Source organism: Mus musculus, chromosome 15 (assembly GCF_000001635.26).
Source record: "Mus musculus strain C57BL/6J chromosome 15, GRCm38.p6 C57BL/6J".
NCBI lineage: Eukaryota > Metazoa > Chordata > Mammalia > Rodentia > Muridae > Mus > Mus musculus.
This window is the reverse complement of record NC_000081.6, coordinates 11,872,812-11,892,027: the sequence shown is the minus strand read 5'-3', so window position 1 is coordinate 11,892,027 and position 19,216 is coordinate 11,872,812. Positions and strand designations below refer to the sequence as shown.

At 40.8% G+C, this 19,216-nt stretch overlaps 1 protein-coding gene across 8 annotated transcripts in view; it reads left to right on the top strand.

Moving 5' to 3' along the window:
- The window catches only part of Npr3 (natriuretic peptide receptor 3), a 67,942-nt gene that overhangs the window by 15,810 nt on the left and 32,916 nt on the right, over positions 1-19,216 (top strand). For all 8 annotated transcript variants that reach the window (NM_001286395.1, XM_006520028.2, XM_030248376.1 and 5 more), the window contains one exon: positions 8,564-8,730. In NM_001286395.1, coding sequence (NP_001273324.1) covers positions 8,564-8,730 — 167 coding nt within the window. The remainder of the gene's footprint in view (positions 1-8,563; positions 8,731-19,216) is intronic.

Here is a 19,216-nt window from a genome sequence, read left to right as displayed (position 1 = left end):
TTCTGTGTCATCTCTTCAGCAATCCCTCCAGTTTTATTTTTAATATACACATTTAAAATTATATTTAAAATTTTAGAAACATAAAGTTAACCACTTTATTTTATTTTATTTTATTTTATTTTATTTTTTGAGCCAGTGTCTTTCTATGTAGCCCTGGCTGTCCTGGAACAGCTAGACCAGGCTAGCTTTAAAGTTACAGGGGTCCTCTGGACTGTCTTCCAAGTGCTGGCATTAAAAGTGTATGACACCATGCCTGGGCAAAATTAACTACTTTAAATAATTAAATTATTTATATGTTAGAAACCTTATTCCATGGGTTCAAGCTTTGATTTCTTTTTCATTGTTTTAAATTTCTTTCTTCTTTTTTGTTTAAATGGGTGTGGCCTGGCATGTATGCATGTGTACCACCTGTGTGCTTAGTGCCCACAGGGGGCAGAAGAGAGCACCTAGCTGTGAATCACCACGTGGGGCTGAGCACGAAATTCAGGTCCTCTGTGAGAGCAGCCAGGGTTCTTAACTGCCAAACCATCTCTCTAGCTCCAGTTTTGATTTTCTTGAAAATTTAATCGCAAAATGGTTTCACACAAATCACAATGAATACTTGATGTTTCTGATTAAATCTGATTTTCTTCTTTTTTTTTTTTTACTGTACATTTGTTCAGGCTTTGGGCTCTGGTCTCAATTAGCCTGAGGGACTGTCCTATCTACTAACTCTTGACTGCTAAGACCTAAGAGTTAACAGCTACAACCTTAATCTTGAAAAAGTGAGTTAATCTGCCGTCCTCAGCAGCCTTAGTCTGTTCTAGTGACTCATCAGGCTGAGTAACAGATAAACACATGAGGGGATTTGAGCTAACTACCCAGCAGATAGTATGAAGCATAGTAAGTATTTAACAAATATTTGTCACTCCCATTATTAATCTTAGTTTGCTTTGACTACTGCTCCCGGAATGTTAAAAGTTAAGTTGTCAAACCTTTCTCTTTGTCTGCTTTATGCACACATTTCAGGTGATCCGCTCTGCTAACTGCATTGCTAACTGACTTGCAGCTGACCCACCCTAAAGGGCTGTGTGCATTATGAGTTATACCAGGAACTGAATAATCACTACACTCAACTACAGTGATGCACACATAAAGGTTCCGTGTACCTGAAAGAGCTCCGTCTGTGAGAAGCCCAGGGTAGGGATCCGATTCCCCAAGATCGTTAGTGTTACAGATATTTTAGGTTTCCTGTCTCCGTTTCCCATATCAAAGATTGTGACTACGACTCCACAGGTCGTTCCTTAATTCTGGTTTAACCAGGTCGAGAATAGCAGATGAGAGGAGAACCTTCCTGCTGGCTCGGTTCTTTTTGTTGGTTACCAGGGGAAGCTCTACTCCACTTCTGGTTGTATGGGGTCGGCTACCCTTGGATATAGTTGGAAATTGTATTCTCTGTTGGACTCCTCAATATCAGAGCTAGTGTGGGATTCTGGGAGGAAGAAGGGAGGAAGGTTGGCGGTAGTAGTGTGGTGCCTTTCTGTGTCCTCCATAGATCTGGAAGCATCTTTTTCCTCAGAGCGGAAGTGACCAGTGGCACCATCCAGTGGGCAGAATCACCCGAACTTCCATTCTGGAGTATCATTACAAGGGTCTTCTTTGATAATCTAACCCCCCATTATCAGAGCCATGATCCCACAAAGGTTCTTTGACACCCAGTGTCCCCTATGGTTCTTCACACAATCTGTATATTTGTTCTAGACCAGAGGTTCTCAACCTTCCTAAGGCTGCACCCCTTTAAACACAGTTCCTCATGTTGTAGCGACCCCCAACCATAAAACCATTTCACTGCTACTCTGTAACAGTAATCTTGTTATAGTTATGAATTGTGATGTAAAAATCTGATATGTAGGATATCTGATAATGAGACCTCAAAGAGGTCATGATCCAAAGGTTCAGAATGGCTGTTCTAGAGGATGGTCATCTGTTTTAGAAAATACAGTTGACAGTGTGTCTATTTTCTATGATTAGTGAATGTCTCAATCTTGGTGAGCCCTCAGAAGCATCTCCAGACCTGCCCAAATTTTATGGCGACCAGAGTTCAATGTATAATGTATAGTACAATCTGAGGGAATGAAAGTGTTTGAAGAGATTTAAGACTGTACTTAAAAAAAAAAGTCTAGAGTAGATGATAGTATTGTCTTACAGATGTTTTTGTAGTATCTACCAGCATGGCGTTTCTCTCTGGTCATATTAGCCTCCTTATTACCGCCTCCAAAGGTAAGGAAGTGGGAAGGTACTTGCACAATCCCAGCTGCAGCACCAGGACTATTGCTGCACTCACCTTGCCTTCTTGAGAACTCAGACAGCAGGAACTCAGGTGAGGTTTCGAGTAGAGTCAAACACAGACAACATAAGGAGGGATTGCATTTATAATGCTTGTAAAGGTGATATAGGCACATTAAAGTCAATTTGGAACAAAGAGAGAAAAGAAAGGACTTCTCATAGATTCCTTCGGCTGTAGTGGTTGCCTGGCAGCGTGTTGGGGTTTCTCCTGGGTTTGCTGTGTTACTATTTTATTTTAAATCTATGTGTTGTGTACTGCCGGTGCAGGCTTAAATCTCGGGATGCTTCAGCTTTGAGGAGCTGCACACAGGTTGGACGAGGCTTAAGCGGCTGGCCCTGGTTTGCATTTGCTCCTGTTTCTAGGATCAATCGCCTGGATCTGTAGCTTCCTCATCTGTAAGCATCGGCTTTCAGTCTTTGAAATTGCTATGAGGATTGAAGGATTCTAGGCTGCAGGTAAAGCAGCTCTACAGAGACCTGCGGAATATTGATGGGTGTGCCTGGGAACCTAGCCCCTGGCCCTGTGAGACACTGGGGCTGTGGGGAATGGGCGACATGAGGCAAGATGAGGGCTATTCTTTTATTGATAGCTACCACAGCTGAAGAACCACAGAGGTTGGCAGGCAGCCTAGGGGAATGTCTGGCACTCAGTTCTTGGGCAGATTCTGTGATACCCCTTTGAAGGCCTACTGTGTGCTCAGTGGTTGGTAGGCGCTGGGAGTTGCAGGATGTCCCTGTTATTGGAGCAAAGGCAGCAGTCGTTGGGGCCACCGTCCTGGCTTCAGAACTGCTGAGCCCGGGCTGCCTTCCCTTTCATACATATTCTTGATTTTCTTTACTCAGTGCAAACCCGAGTTCCTGATTTATTATTTAATATTAATTTAATGTTAAACTCAAACAAATCAAGGCAAAACACATGCTTTCCCTTACTCCGAAGTGATGATGAAGAGCCATCTTCTTTTCTACCCTGCCTCTCAGGAGCAGACTTCTTTTTCTTCTTAATTCCTTCATCAGGACAGTTGTGGAAATACAACACTGAGGGCTGAGGTGGTGGCTCAGTGCTTCAAAGCTCTTCCAGCCAATCATGGGGCTGAGATCCCGGTACCCACACAACAAGCCGGGCATCCCTAATGTGCCTGTGAATTCAGGTCTCAGGGGTTTCGATGTTACCTCCTGGCATCCACACATGCACAGGTGTGCATAGACATTCATACTTACACACACGTACGCCTCCAGACAGACAGACAGACAGACAGACAGACAGACACTCACACACACTCACATAATTTTTGTTTCCTCTTGCTGTGATAAAATAACCTGACATTGTTGGGAAGTCAGAGTAGCCTGTCACATGACATTCTCAGCCAAGAGCACAGATCAGTGAATTGATGCCACATGCTGGTGCGCAGCTCTCACTCATACACAATCCAGACTTCGGGTCCCAGAAATGATGCCACCTGCAACAGCTCTAATTGAGACTTCATTCCCAGATGATTATAGGCTATGCCAAGTTGGTAATTAAATACCATCAATACACACATAATTTAAAAAATAACATTAATACCCACCTCTCACCTGAAAGTCATTCCCTCAAGGTCACAAGTAGCTTTCTTGACAAAATTTTTAGCCTTGGTGATGGCCATGCCTCCAAATAACGCAGTTTAATGGCACTTCCTATTATAGTACCACATACTTCCTTCCTATGTTCTCCCCTCCCTCCCTCCCTCCCTCCCTCCCTCCCTCCCCCTCCCTCCCTCCTTCCTCCTCTTCTTTCTCTCTTTCCTTCCCCATCTTGTTCCACGATTCCCATCTTTTTTGCACATGGCCTTGCCTAATTGCCCAGACTGGCCTCAAACTCTTCCTGTAGCCTGGCCCTCTGAGTCGAAGCATTATAGGTATATACTACCACACTGGGCTAGCCACAATCTATTTTGTGTTGCTTGGGTGGCCACTGGTCACATGCCACACATGGCTGACTATTGAATACTTGAGATGTGGCAAAGGTGGCGAAGGAGCTGAAATTTTCAGTTCACTTGAGTTTAAATAATTCATGCTGCTGGTGGCTGCCCCCCTGGGGTGACGTAGCTCCCGGGCAGCCCAGGGAGGTTTCTAACTATTCCTTTCCTGAAATTTTACGCTTCTGGTTTCAAGGCCTCTGTTACATTTCTAGTTCTATCAGTGCCTCTGTATCTCCTGTAACTATTTCTGCTCACCAACAACAGTCTGTGCATAGCCCACACTCCTTCTCATCCTGCATGTTCTTTAGGGCAGGTAACCCCTGGGCTCCAACCCTGATTTGTGTAGGACTGACATCCAGTGTCTTTTTTAGCCATATTCTCTCTGGCTTCAGACCTGTTTCCAACCTTTAGCCTGGTGGTGGACTTTGGGCCTTCTGAAGTCACTTTGGATCTGCAGTGACACTAACCAACACTACCATTTCTTCCTCTCCTTCCCTCCTTCACTCTGCTTTTTTCATCTAAGGATCACTATTATTCTTCTCCTCGATTCCATTTGTGATGCGTCTCCCTCTCCATTGACTGTCCCTCCCCAGCCACTGTAGAGTTTGTACACTTATCTTGTTTCCATTCTCATGGGTGTGATCTCTTTTTAATGATTCTAAAAGTAGGAACATATTTATATTTTTGAAAACATGTACTATCATATCAAAATGCAGAGAGAGAGAGAGAGAGAGAGAGAGAGAGAGAGAGAGAGAGAGAGAAGAAAAGTAAAGAAAAAAAGAGAGAAAGAAAATAGAAAAGTTCTTGGTGAGCTTGGCATCCTCGAGGACCGCTTGGTGTTTTTGGCATGTGCCTTCCCACAGATGACCTCTCTTAACCTCTTGCCTGGATTACTGTGGCTGCGAGTGTTCAATGTCTCCCCACTCTAATCCACTGCTATTTCCTAAGGCATGCGCCTCTCCTGCCATTCTTCCGTTCTGCTCATAAATCTCCAGAGGCACCTAGTTGTCTGCTGAATTAAATTCGTTCCCACTGATGGGACACCGCGCCAAATCAACCTTTGCTTTCTTTGGGTCCAACAGCCCCAGTGTGGGAGAAGAGCTCACGGCAGAAGAGGTTATCGTTGTGAACAGATACCTACTTAGGTTGGTTTGAACTTAGTAAGCATCATCATTTCTACGTTTTTCTAGAAAACAAGCCTCTAAAGTTATATTTTAGGTCATGCTTGCTGGCATTATTAGACTGGATTTCACTCAGTTTTGAAAACTATATTCTTCCTCTTTTATTTATTGAGATTATTGCTGTTCAAGTTTTGCATATATTTTCTTTTTTTTCTTTCCATTATTTATTAGGTATTTAGCTCATTTACATTTCCAATGCTATACCAAAAGTCCCCCATACCCACCCACCCCCACTCCCCTACCCACCCACTCCCCCTTTTTGGCCCTGGCGTTCCCCTGTTCTGGGGCATATAAAGTTTGTGTGTCCAATGGGCCTCTCTTTCCAGTGATGGCCGACTAGGCCATCTTTTGATACACAAGTTTTGCATATATTTTCTAAGATAGCATAAAAGTCCACAAGGCTAAGAATTTCTCTTAAGTCCCTGAAGAAAACCAAACTTGTCTCCATTGATGAAAGACTATAATTATCTTTGTCTAAAAACATCAGAATTTTTATGCATGCCTACTTGCACTTTCTTAAACTTAGTCTGGAAACCAAATGTAGGCATTCATGTATGGAAGGGAAGCATCATGTATTATATCTTAGCTTCAGCAGATCTTGACACTTTGACTCAACCAGAAACTGAGTCAGTGGGGCCTAGAGCGATAGCTCAGAAGTTAAGAGTGTATATTGCTCTTACAGATGATCTGGGTTAGATTCTCAGCATCCATATCTGGCTATTCACAATCCCCTAAAACTGTAGTTTGAGGAGATACACTGCTGTCTTCCCATCTCTGTGTCATGGGTATGTAGAGCGTGCACACATACGCAAGATTAAAAAGAAATGCAATGGAAAACAAGAAAGTTATTCAGCAAGTACTTACTGCATGTCTATAGGAAGTAGGTTCCTCCACGGGATCTCTTGGGCTTTGGGGGTCATTCATGGCTAATGACTGCAACACTGTCTGGGTCTTGGGTACTGAGTAAGTACCCTTCTGAGCTCGCTCACTGGTTCCAGAGCAAGGCATGGCTTCCCTTAGGCTGTTGTCTCTGAAGAATTTGGGAAAAATCATAGAAGAGGAAGAAGAAGAGGAAGAAGAGGAGGAAGAAGAGGAAGAAGAAGAGGAAGAAGAGGGAGGATGAATTTTGTCAAAGTTTGTTTAGTGGCTTGAATTGAATTTTGTGATCATTGAACACAGATTTAGTCTTTAATGAACTATGTTATCAGCTCTGTCTTATTTATCTCTAAGTAGCTCCTGGACATAGTAACCAGTTAATTAATGGCTGCTATTATTAGGATTGTGATGAGACAGATGTTTCCACACACACACTCTGTCTTTTCTCATCTTCTAGACTGAGACCCATCTTCCACTCACTGCCTGCCGGATACTATCACACTTGTACCTTTCCCCAGTGCAGTGGGCTTTGTTAGACATGCCTTTCCACCGTCTTCTATAACTATTAAAATCCTATTTACACATTTAGGACCAGACCAACTAACTCCTTGTCTTCACATGAGATGGCTCCTGCTTGTCAAGAAGCTTGTTACTTCTTCTCTTTGCTTTGTTTTTTTCAGTCCCCAACTCCTATAGGAGGCTATTTGGTTGTTTACATGGTTTAAATCTCATTTTCAAACTTGGCAGAGACCCTTGAAGACATCTATGATGTCCTCTATGGCTATTATAGAGTTGTGCACATATGCACACAGTTCAGTCAGATCCATCTGGCTCAAGCTGTGCTGGTGATTCCAGAGACAGTCATTCTTTAGTGGACTTCTGGACTTATAGCATGAGTACCACAGATCTGTCCTTATGCTCAGTGGTCCCATGAGGTGCCAGAGGTCCCCTTGCTCCTGAGCTGTTAGGTTCAAGCTGTCGATGCAGACTGGGGCTTACGGTGCACAGTTAACTTAGGTGGTAGTCTATTGGGCTGTTATCTTGCTTCCAGAGAGTTGTAGGAGTTATAATGATGATCCATTTGGAGAGTAGCTTATTATTTTCATAAGGTAAAAGTCCATCTTGTCTTTTGGGGCCCTTCAAGCCACCACAATGAAATCAAGAGGAGAGAATGCGACTTCCCCAGCTGATCAGCCTTCACTTTTGTGAGGCCGCAGCTGTGAAGCAGCAGGTTGCTCATTGTCTCTGTGCTTCAGTTTCCTCATCTGTCAAGTAGAAAAGATATTTTCAGGACAGAGTTTATGCATATAAAGTGTTCAAGATACTTATCATCCTTCCATCCCCTGTGTGTTTATATGTATGTATGCATGACTCTATCTATGAATCTATGTATCTATATATGTATGTATGTATGTATGTATGTATGTATGTATGTATGTATCTATCTATCTATCTATCTATCTATCTATCTATCTATCTATCTATCTACTTATCATGTATCTTTTAATATTGTTGTATGTGTACTCAAAATATTCATGAATTTTACCCACTGGGTAGCATTGTTTAGTAATTTTGGTGACCTTGTCAATACTGTGCAGATATAAGCCCTCAAATCTGCCCTTTTCATCCTGGAAAGATGAAAGATGTATCACTAACCTCCAACTTTTAACAGTACTAACTTTGTATGTAATCTATCTTCTTGCTTTATTGTAACCTGCCATTCCAGACCCAAATAGCATTATGCTTGTCAGCCACACTAGTGACTTGGTTCATTTTCATAATGGATTGTAGATATTTGGTAGATATTGATAGATAAATAATAGATAGATAGACGATGGATAGATAGATAGATTCGTACATACACACAAACACATCATAATGGAAAGCAAGTGTGAATGGAAAAGGAACAAAAACCTCCCTTTGCTTCCACAATGCCGCAGTTCCGGGGGGCTGACAATTGCAGTTCCATGGTTATTATAAGGCAATTACATCAACAGAGCTTGTCTGTCTCTCTCACATTTCAAAGGAACATGTGTCCGAAGAGACAGCTTCTCCTTTAATGATTTTGACATTGTCATCTTATACCTAAGCGCAAAACTATGACAATACCTCTTGCCTCTGCTGCCAAAGGTACCATGTAGGGACACATTGCAGTGGAAAAGACAGAATGGCCTCTTTCTGGTGACTGGCTCGGAATTATAAATATTTTCCTTTCTCCCGTAGGAGATGGCTCGTGGAGGAGAGGAGACAAACACGACTCTGAAGCTAAACAAGCATACTCGTCCCTCCAAACAGTCACCCTACTGAGGACCGTGAAACCTGAGTTTGAGAAGTTTTCCATGGAGGTGAAAAGTTCTGTTGAGAAACAAGGGCTCAATGAGGAGGATTACGTAAGTGCTTGATTATGAGCCTCCGCCCTCCAGCATCCTGAAAACAGGCTTCTAATTAAACCAGAGGTGACAAAGTGTCCCATTCTGAGCCATTCAAAAATTCCGAGTTCAAGTCTGAGTGTCGCTGTTGCCTCCCGTGTATGTGTGTGTCTTTTTTTCCTGGCCACTTTTCCTCTCCCCAAACCCCACCCCCATCATCGTTCCTGCGATTCACTTACACGTCTCCTTTGCAACTGCCAAAGGGTGGAAAACTGCCTTTTCCCAGGGATCTGTGATGCAGAACAGGGTGTCTGTAGACTCCCACCATTTGCTAAGCTAGGAGGGTGTTGCGGGAGGCGGGGAGGCAGTTGAAGGAGTGCCTGGGCTTTGCATGGGCTAATTTGTCCAAGGCTTGGTGGCAGAAGATATTTTAGGGTTTGGAGGCTCTTTCTTTGCACAATCCATGTCCTCTTCTTGGTTGGTCTGTTCCGGTCTCTCACAGACAGTGGAGTTTTCTCCTCTGAGGCAAGCTGCTTCCTCCTTGGGTGTTCTAAGGCTTCCCACTCCAGCAATGTTTTTGTTACTAATGCATTTTAAAGAAGCTCAGCCTGGGGTAAGGGTCAGGCTCCTCCCTGGTTGCTATTGTTCAGCAGCCTTTGGCACACTTAGCGATGTTTCTGAGATGTTCACAGTGTGAACCCAATGGGGCAAACCCACTCTCTGGGTAGGATGAGCTTTTGAGTTAGTGGGCTGAGGTGGGTGTGCTGGTCTGTCTTTGCTTCCCTGCCAATAATGAAAATATAAAGGTATTTAATGAATACCTCTATATTATTTTACCTAACAGTCCATATTAACTATGATTTGAAAGCTGAGCCATAGTGTTATTTTGTCTGGCTTCCTTTCTGAAGTTGTTAAAGTTCAATTGCTTCATCGTATGCTGTCTGACATAGTGAGATACAATGGACAGGGGGCTTCTCAATAGACTTTCTGGACATCCTGGATTAGCAATTATTCTCGTTCAGAGAGCTAAATCTCATTTTAATTGTAGTGCAAGCAAACTCACATGAAGAAGACATTGCTATGACAACGATTCAGTGTTTTTCTAATTCTAGTATTTTCAAGCGTATCTGCATATGTGAATTATTAATACTGCCTTTCCATGCTGACTTTTAGAATAAATAAAATTTACAATTTTAAGTAGAATTGAGGTTATTATAGTAATTTACTCTAACTCTGAAGATATATTCATTTTGCTTTTTTTTTTTTTTTTTTTTTTCAATTCTGGGAGTCAAACTTTATGTGTGCGTTCCACCACCCAACCCACCACCCTTCCTTTCCATGTAGCGTTTGAGCACAGTTGCTAGTTCACACAGGTGGTTGTGCTGAGTTGTGGGAAAGCAAGGGAACTAGGGTCAGGAGCCTGTGCTCCGCTCCCAGGATGGGCAGTAGAGCAGTACAGTGGGCGGAGCTTCATCAGTCTCAGGCGTCACTTGGACAGCTTTGCTCCCGGTTCTTTAGCTTCTCAGTTTTGCATTCATGGGCGTGTCTGTTTGCATAGAACATAACTTCATAGAGCCTTGTGTGGGTTCTGCGCCTGTCTTCATCTCATACCCAGCAACTATGCGGTCCCCCAGATAATCACGTGACTTCTGGGTAGTTTCTGATTTGTTTCCTTTTAACGCTTCTGCTTCTTAATGCTTAGGCTGATGCGTCTTCTGCTAAATTAAAGTTTTATTGAACTGAATTAAATTATTAAATTAAATATATTGAATGAAAATAAGTTGTAATAAATTAAAGCTCTTGCGGCACCAGTGAGGATCCCAACAAGTTATTGAATCGTCTGAGCTTTAAAACGGAACAGATTTCTTATCTGTTGGTGTCACCGCAGAGGACATCATTTTGTCTGACCAATGCATGAAACACGGTGCTTAATGTAGGGGGTTGAGACAGTATCTCAGATTTATTTTATTTCTTTGGTGAAGGTTTTCTGCTGTTTAAAAATGACGTATTTTCTCAGCATGACTGAAATAAAGATGGCGCAAGCATTAAAGATTGCCTAGACCAGGGTGAGGCAAGACCTTGCACCTTTGGAGCTTTGCTTTAGGATTGCAAATTGAATGATATCCGGGATTCAATTTTATATTTATTAGAGTCACATCCATATTAGCATGTTGCTAGCACCCCCGGAAAGGCTTTGAGCTTTCCAAAAATGAAAATAGATGCAATTATTTTTTTTTCTTTTTTTTACAAGCTACACTGCAACACTAGAAAGACAGAGAAACAATAATTTTTAAACAGTAAACTTATCTGACTTTTTAATAGCACAATGATTTTACAGTTTTTGCTTAAACTTGGATGGATTAATTTAATTTTTATAAGTGTGTATGTGAGCATATATGTGCACAAACGTGTGTACATGTGTATACATGTATGTTGAGGCCAGTGGTCATGTATGGTATCTCCTTCCCTCCCCATCTTACTTACTGAGGCAGTTTCTCATGGGACCTGGTGCTTATTGACCCAGCTAGTCAGCTGGGCAGCTTCCCGGGGTCAATCTGCTTCTGCCCTTCCTAATCTGGGATACAAGTGTGTGCTGCTATACCCGGATCTTTTGCATGGTTGCTAGAGGTTGAAACCAGGCCCTCCAAGCTTTTACAGTAAGGACTCTACCAACCGAGCGAGACACATAGCTAGCCCCAATTCATACAGTTTTGTTTTTGTAAAATTGATCTTTATTACCATAAGTTGCTCCCTTTAAAAAAATTTAAAAATTTAATTGAGAAAAACAGGGGAAAGAGAGTCATTGCTTACTGAGGATGTGGTCACAGGCAAGTTTTCCAGGCTTCAGAGCGTGGCCCTCACCCGTGTAATGTGGACAACGATAACTGGGATTAGTGGCTTATAAAAAAAACCCCACAAAACCAACCAAACAAAAAACCCAGAAGACATGAAGTTGGGAATGGGCATGTTCAGAGGATATAAGAAGACTGGAGGAAGGTGGGAGGTAGATAGGATAATTTTTCATTGTCTATATGGGTGAAATTCACAAAAATAAAGGGAAAAGGTGAGAAATTGAATGTAAGATGCTATGCTATACAGAGAATGTACAGTTCCCCTCCTGGTAGCACCTGGGAAAATTATGTGTAAGATAAGGTTGTTATTATTATTATTATTGTTGTTGTTATCATTATTATTATGTGCAGCCAGGTTATTAGCACTGATATAGTTCACTCAGCACACTCAAGATTCTTCCTTCCTTATGCTCGTGTGTGTGGTAAGCTCTGTGCTTTATCGCCTGTGTAGATTTCCATGTTTGAATTCCATCCAATGCTTTGATATGTTTTTTTTTTTTCTTTTCACTTTTTGAGACAGGATCTCATGTAACTCAAGCTAGCTTTGAGCTCACTATATAGTGAAAAATGTCTTTGAATTCCCAATGTTCCTGCCTCAAACTCTCATGTGCTGAGATTATAGGTGTTGCCCGCCATACTTGGCTCTATGCTTATTGTGATAACCAGATTCTTTATTCTGTTACAAGGTTATATATTAGTTTGTTTCCCCATTGCTGTGTGTGGTGGTTTGAGAAGAACGGGCCCCATATATATTTGAATGCTTATTGCTTTGAATGGTTGGTTACTGGAGAGTGGTACTATTTGAAAGGATTAGAAGGATTAGGAGCTGTGGCTTTATCAGAGTAGGTGGAACCTCTTTGGAGGAAGTGTGTCACTGGGGGTTCGACTTGAAGTTTCAAAAGCCCATGTCAGGCTTTCTCTCTCTCTCTCTCTCTCTCTCTCTCTCTCTCTCTCTCTCTGTCTGTCTACACATCAGAATGTAGCTCTAAGCTACTGGCTCCAGGGTAATGCATGCTCTCTGCCATGGTAATAACAGACTAAATCTCTGAAACTGTAAGCAAGCCCCCAGTTAAATGCTTTCTTTTTAAAGAGTATCCCTTGCCTGAAATGCTTAGGATCATAAGTATTTGGGGTTTCAGATTTGTTTTCAATTTTGATAAATATTCATACACACATTATTTGGGATGTAGAATCCAAGTCTAACTGCAAAATATACCGATTCCTAGACACCTTAGACATGTGGATTGAAGATATAATTTTGTACACTGTCTTAACTGCCCCTGCCTTTTGACTGCAAGCCACCACAAGATATGAGGAGGTTTCTATTTGTGATGTCATGCCAGCACTTAAAGTTTCGAGGATACTCAATCTGTATTGTTCTTACATTTATTTATTTATTTATTTATTTATTTATTTATTTATTTATTTATTTAAATTGCTGTGATGGGAAGACACCAACCTTGACCTCTTCTCCTCCAAACAGCCAAAAACCCTTTCCAGTGTATGTCTTTGTCAGCAATGCTCATCAGCAATAAGTTCTGTGTATGGGACCTCCTTAGGAACAAAAAAAAATTCAGCTTCACAAATGGAGATGGTGTCAGGGTAGTAAAAGAGTTCAAAACAGGGGTTCTGAAAAACCACTTGGGGTCACTGGTAAATGCAAATTGAGAACAAATGTTACATTGGAGAGGCCCCTGGGGCTCGAGGCCTGGCTCAGAAAAGGTTTTGCCAAGTGTCTGCCTGGCCTCCACCAATTGGTTTGTACTGGGTCACCTACATGTGCAGTGGCTTTCACTCAAGGGCATTTTAATGGAGCTGCCTAGCACTCTGCCCTAGGAGTGGTTCCAAGACCAGAGTGCTGGTATTTGGTTTTAGAATGCGCTGTATGGTGGCCAAGCTGAGATTAGTTGCATCCCTTGACTCCTGGGCCAGTGACTTTCTTTTTCCACTACATCAGTCTGATCCTCTTAACAACAATGTGCCCAATAAGGAGGCAAACTTATGACCCAAAGATTAAGTGTATCAGGCCCTCTGTGTGAGCCTGGCAGGCTGAAGTATTTCCTTTTTTCCTCTGTACTCACCAGGCCAAAGTACACACTTTTATTTTTTTAACATATCAGTTTCCCTTTACTCTCTCACATACTTGATAAAATGTGCAAAGATTCACTGTCCTTTTCAGCTGCAGTCACCATTTGCCCACATGTAAGCCATCATTTTCTTGATCATCAGATACTGTTTATTGAGTTCTCTAGGGAGCATAACTGTGAACCTGATCCTGGAAAATGTGTGCTCCCAGATGGCATCCTGATCCTCTAAAATCTCATGAGCAAGAGGAAAATACCCACAACCTTGGGCTCTGAGGTCCCAAAAGAGTTGTGTTTCCATGTCAGTTCACAGAAAATGTCGTGTACCTTTAGCACCATAATGTGTGGATGGTACTTGTCTCCCGCAGAATGGTAGAGAAGAGGGCCCTTTCACAGGCTGTCAGGTTTCCATAGAAGCTTTAAGGGGATGAAGGTTTCTTGCCTCACTGTGTGTTAACCGTGCAAGTGCACGGCATTCATATTTGGAGACAGGAGTCAGTGTTTCACCTATGTGATCCACATAGAAAAGAGATGAGAACCACTGGGCTAGATCATGGCTGCAGCTGGACAGTATACCATTCAATTATTGTCCCAAGCCATGCTTATTTTCATGCATAAGAACAATATTTGTACATGATTACACTGAAAAAAATAATTACCCCAGAAGAAAAATGAAGAAAAAGCTAAAGTACTATCTAGTCTTATATTAGAGAACCCATTAGTTTTACTTCTGAGATGAGATAGACACTCACTGACCTGCTCACTTCTCACACATTCATTCATTCTGCACTAGTGAGTCAGCTGACTTTCCAAGACCTGCTGTTCTCACGACTATTTCTTAGGACTGGGTGAGCCAAAGTTGAAGACACTTTTTTTGGCTCTGGCAGCATCCCTGGGTTCTCCTTCCTGTAAATCCCACTCCTGGCTTCGATCCATTCTTCCTATTGTATTTGGCACTTTGAGACCTATTCACCAGCTGGAACTTTAACAGTTGGTTTTCCCCTTGGGTGAACTTCACCTTCTTTTCCTGATGTTTAAATAAAAAATCATAGATTTCCAGATTGAAAGGGCATGATACAATGAATGAAAAAAAGTAACACATTCAATTAAGCAGTACATTTACAGTACCATAAGGATTACAGATGGACATAAATTGCTCCCTGTCTCCTCCCTTCTGTGCTTATGACTACACAGAGTTGATTATTGTTAATGTTTTTCCTGATATTGTCTATATGCTTTTCAAATTGATTATTTATGTTGTTATCCTTGATAGTAAAATTTTGATACTATATCTTAATTCCTGAAATGGAAAAAGATGAAATTATTTGACACATTCCTTTCTCTGCTTAATATTTTCTTTTCTTGTTAAAAATGTTTTCATAAAATAAAGCTTGAAGAAAAGCTAAAAGAATTATATTCAGAGATTTTTTTTACTATTATGCTTTTGTAAACATTTACAGCATAATCATATGTTGTTTTATGAGCACATGTTGTTTCTCCTGTACCTTCTCTGGAGTTTAATGACTGTTATCTTATTTGATTTCACATAGTTCTTACTATTTTATTTTAGTCCCTCAATAAAGGGTTTTATGTAATGACATTAATGTTTTTAACCTTATCTTTCTGCTCCAGTTTGGAGTAATTTCTTATTTTAACATCAGTTTGGAACTGTCTTTTAGTTCTTTCTTGTATTGCATGATCCTTTTCTTGGATATCACTTCTCCCTTTTGATTCTTAAAATTCTTGTTTTGAAGGAAAAGAGCATCAATGAGAAAAAGGTTTTAATACTTTGTATATTATACAACATTTTGTATTATACTACTAATAATAATGTCAACATTAAGTTGACAGTTTAGCTGGGTATAAAATTGTAGTTTAATGTCCTGATGTGTGTTCGCTTATTCCCCTCCCCTTTTTAAAAAATATTTTGGGGGGGATAAGGTCTTGCACTGTAGCCCTGGGTAGGTTGGAATTCTATATGTAGTGCAGACTGTGGAACTGTGGCAAGTTTAATGTCTTAGTTTCCCAAGTGCTGAGATTACAGATATGAGCCACTGTGCTGGACTTGGTATGTGTATTTAAAAATCTTGATGTCATGCCCTCCTTCCATAAATTTTAGAGCTGAGTGTTAGTCATCCTTAGCTGGTCCTGATATTTTCTGTCTCATCTTCTAGTACAAATGCTGTCAAAGCAAGTGTTAGTTCTACTTCTGCCTTTTTCTTTTCCTTTCTGAGAGATTTTTCTAACTTTATTTTCCAAACTACTGAATTTGAAAATGTCTGTTATATATTTAATTTTCAAAAGCTTTCTTGGTGGGTTTGGTGGTACATGTCCATGATCCTGGTACTTGAGAAACCAGGGCAAGAAGATCACTACAAGTTCCAGGTCAACCGGGGCAACATAATGAATTCCAGACCAGCCAAGACCATGTAGAAGATGCTGTGTCTTAGTCAGGGTTTCTATTCCTGCACAAACATCATGACTAAGAAGAAAGTTGGGGAGGAAAGGGTTTATTTGGCTTACACTTCCAAACTGCTGTTCATCACCAAGGAAGTCAGAACTGGAACTCAAGCAGGTCAGAAAGCAGGAGCTGATGCAGAGGCCATGGAGGGATGTTCCTTACTGGCTTGTCTCTCCTGGCTTGCTCAGCCTACTCTCTTATAGAATCAAGACTACCAGCCCAGAGGTCGTCCCATCAACAAGGGGCCTTTCCCCCTTGATCACTAATTGAGAAAATGCCTTGGATTTTCAGTTGGATCTCATAGAGGCATTTCCTTTCTCTGTGATAACTCCAGCTGTGTCAAGTTGACACAAACTAGCCAGTACATGCTGTCTTCAAGGAAAAAAAAAAGAGATTAGTAATAAGAAACACAAAGGAAAACCTCCATACTTTTTGCTTGTTTGAGTGGATCAACATTTCAAAACAGCACTTTGTCTTTGGTTCTTGGGCACAGAGGCTAATTTCCCTAGTAATTTCCTTCCACCTGTTTTAAAGTATATATTATTTTCACTTCATTTATCTAAAGTTGGGGCTAATTTTGTAATTGATGCTTTGTCATAATTTCATAATCAATCAAGGTAGATATTATTTTTTCAAAAAGCACATCAAATGAGTTATTTCTCACAATTGATGATTCTATTTACATTTGTTGAGATAGGATTCTTGCCATCCTTTTTATTGTTTTATTCATCCTACATTGCCAATTTCTTTTGGGTTCTTATTTGTTGCTGTTTTGTTAACATTTATCTTTTTATCTCTCATATTGGAAGCATTTAATACATGTTTTTCTCCTATTTCTGAGTGCTTCCTTCAGCACTCCTCAGAGCTTTGTATATATAATGAATCTGTCTAATGTTGAACTGTATTGGAGTTCCATGGGTATCAACTCAGATATTTTGAAGAATTATCCCAAACATTATTATTTTGAGTACATTTTCTTATAGGATGGTCAATTTCATTAAAAAAATTCTCTTCTGAACCTTCTGGAGATCATTAGGCTATATTAACTTTTGGGAGCCAGGAAAGGAGTGTCATCTAAGATCCCATACTTACAACTTTTTACAACATTCTCAGCTTCATGTTTGGCCTGTCTTCATCTATTCCAGGCACACTCTTCTGCGTCTTTGCTCAGTGACACACTTGTCTTCTGCCAGGATAGGGAGGGACAATTTCTTTCTTCTCTGTGTAAGCTTGGTAGAAGGATTCTGATTCTAGCGTGCATAAAGCTAGAGGCAAACCTGTGATTCCATTCTTTAGGCACCATCCACGTTTGTTTTGGAGATTGGGTTTCTCACTGATCTGGAACTGGCCAGACAGAAAACCCTAGAGATATCTCTGCCTTCTTGGTCATGCCTATTTAAAAAAAAATGGATTCTGGGGATTAAACTCAGGTTCATATGCTTACAAGGCAAACACTGTACTGACTGAGACATCTTCTAAGCCCAGGTCTGAATTTTCCAGCATCTATTGTTTTCACTCCTACTGTGCCCCACCTTCAGAAGTTACCCATGTCTCCAGGTGTACAGCCTTTAACTCCAGTGCCTGTACTTCTTAGAGCCCCTTACCATACTCCCATGCATGCTGCAGTTTTGGTTCCTTAGGCCTATGGACCAGTTTTTCTTTCCCCACATCCAGAAGTTTATGTTTTCATCTACAATTTTCTTCCTGAACTTGCTAGACTTGCAGGCTTATAACAAATCCACTTATCTTGTTATGGGGTTTCTAAAGGGAGTGTGTGGTTTATGAGAAACCTTGCCTTGATTGTTGAATCTCTATACAAGTGTACAATGGTGTTGATATCGTTTATGGCATCTCTATCTATCTATCTATCTATCTATCTATCTATCTATCTATCTATCTATCCAGGGAGAGGGAGAGAGGGAGAGAATGTCAGAGTCTGAGAGAGAAGTGAGATAGGAAGTGAGCATATTTCCTTTGGTCTAGAAAATTTTTTGACTCATTTGGTTATTGACCTTTTAATGACTACTTTTTCTTGATTTATTAGATTAACATTTTTTTCTTGTCCTCGGAGGCACAACTCTGCCTTCTGTGATTATTTGTGTGCATGTATGTGTGTATATATGTGCATATGTGTATGTGTATGTATGCGCATGTGTGTTTGTGTGCATGTGTGTATGTGTGTATATATGTGCATATGTGTATGTGTGCATGTATGTGTATGTATGTGCATGTGTGTTTGTGTGCATGTATGTATGTATGTGCATATGTGTATGTATGTGCATATGTGTATGTATGTGCATATGTGTATGTATATGCATGTATGTGTGCACATGTGTCTGTGTTTGTTTGTGTATGATGCTGTTTTAAACTCAGGACTTTGTGTGTGTGTTAGGCAAGTATTCTACCACATGCCTCAATCCTCATCCCTCTTTTTACTTTTATTTTGCAGCGAGATCTTTCTAAGCTACTGAAACTAGCATTAAACTAACCCTGTAAGTCCAGGTAGGTGTTGCACTTCCAGACCTCCCACCTCAGTCTCCTGAGTAGCATGCATTATAGGCTTGTGCCATCAAGCCATCCCTTCCATGGTTCTCTTCTTTAAAGCAACAAATGAGTCACATTGCATGTGTTTGAGAGTATATGAATATATATGTGTCCAAGCCACATCCTAGATACAGAGGCCAAAAAATACGTTTTGGGAGCTGGTGCTTGAGTTTTATCTTGTTTTAAAAGACAGAGTCTCTCTTGTTTTTGGCTCTTGGTTGTATACCCCAGGCTTGATGCTTCATTAACTTCTGTGTGGTTAGCTGTCTGGTCTCTGCCTCCTTTTTGTGGTAGGAATACTGGTGTTAAAGATTGCATCCAGCTTTTTTACATGGGTTAAAGAGATGTGAACTTAAACTGTCAGGCTTGTATGGCAAGTGCCTTTACTCATTGTACCATCTCCCTAGGCCCACTTCTTAGACTCTTCAGAAGAAAGTGTAAACAGGCTATAATTAACACACATAAACATAGCTCATGCAAAGAAGAGTTGTTTTCTTTACAGGTTCATCATGTATATGTATATGTATATGTATATGTATATGTATATGTATATGTATATGTATCCA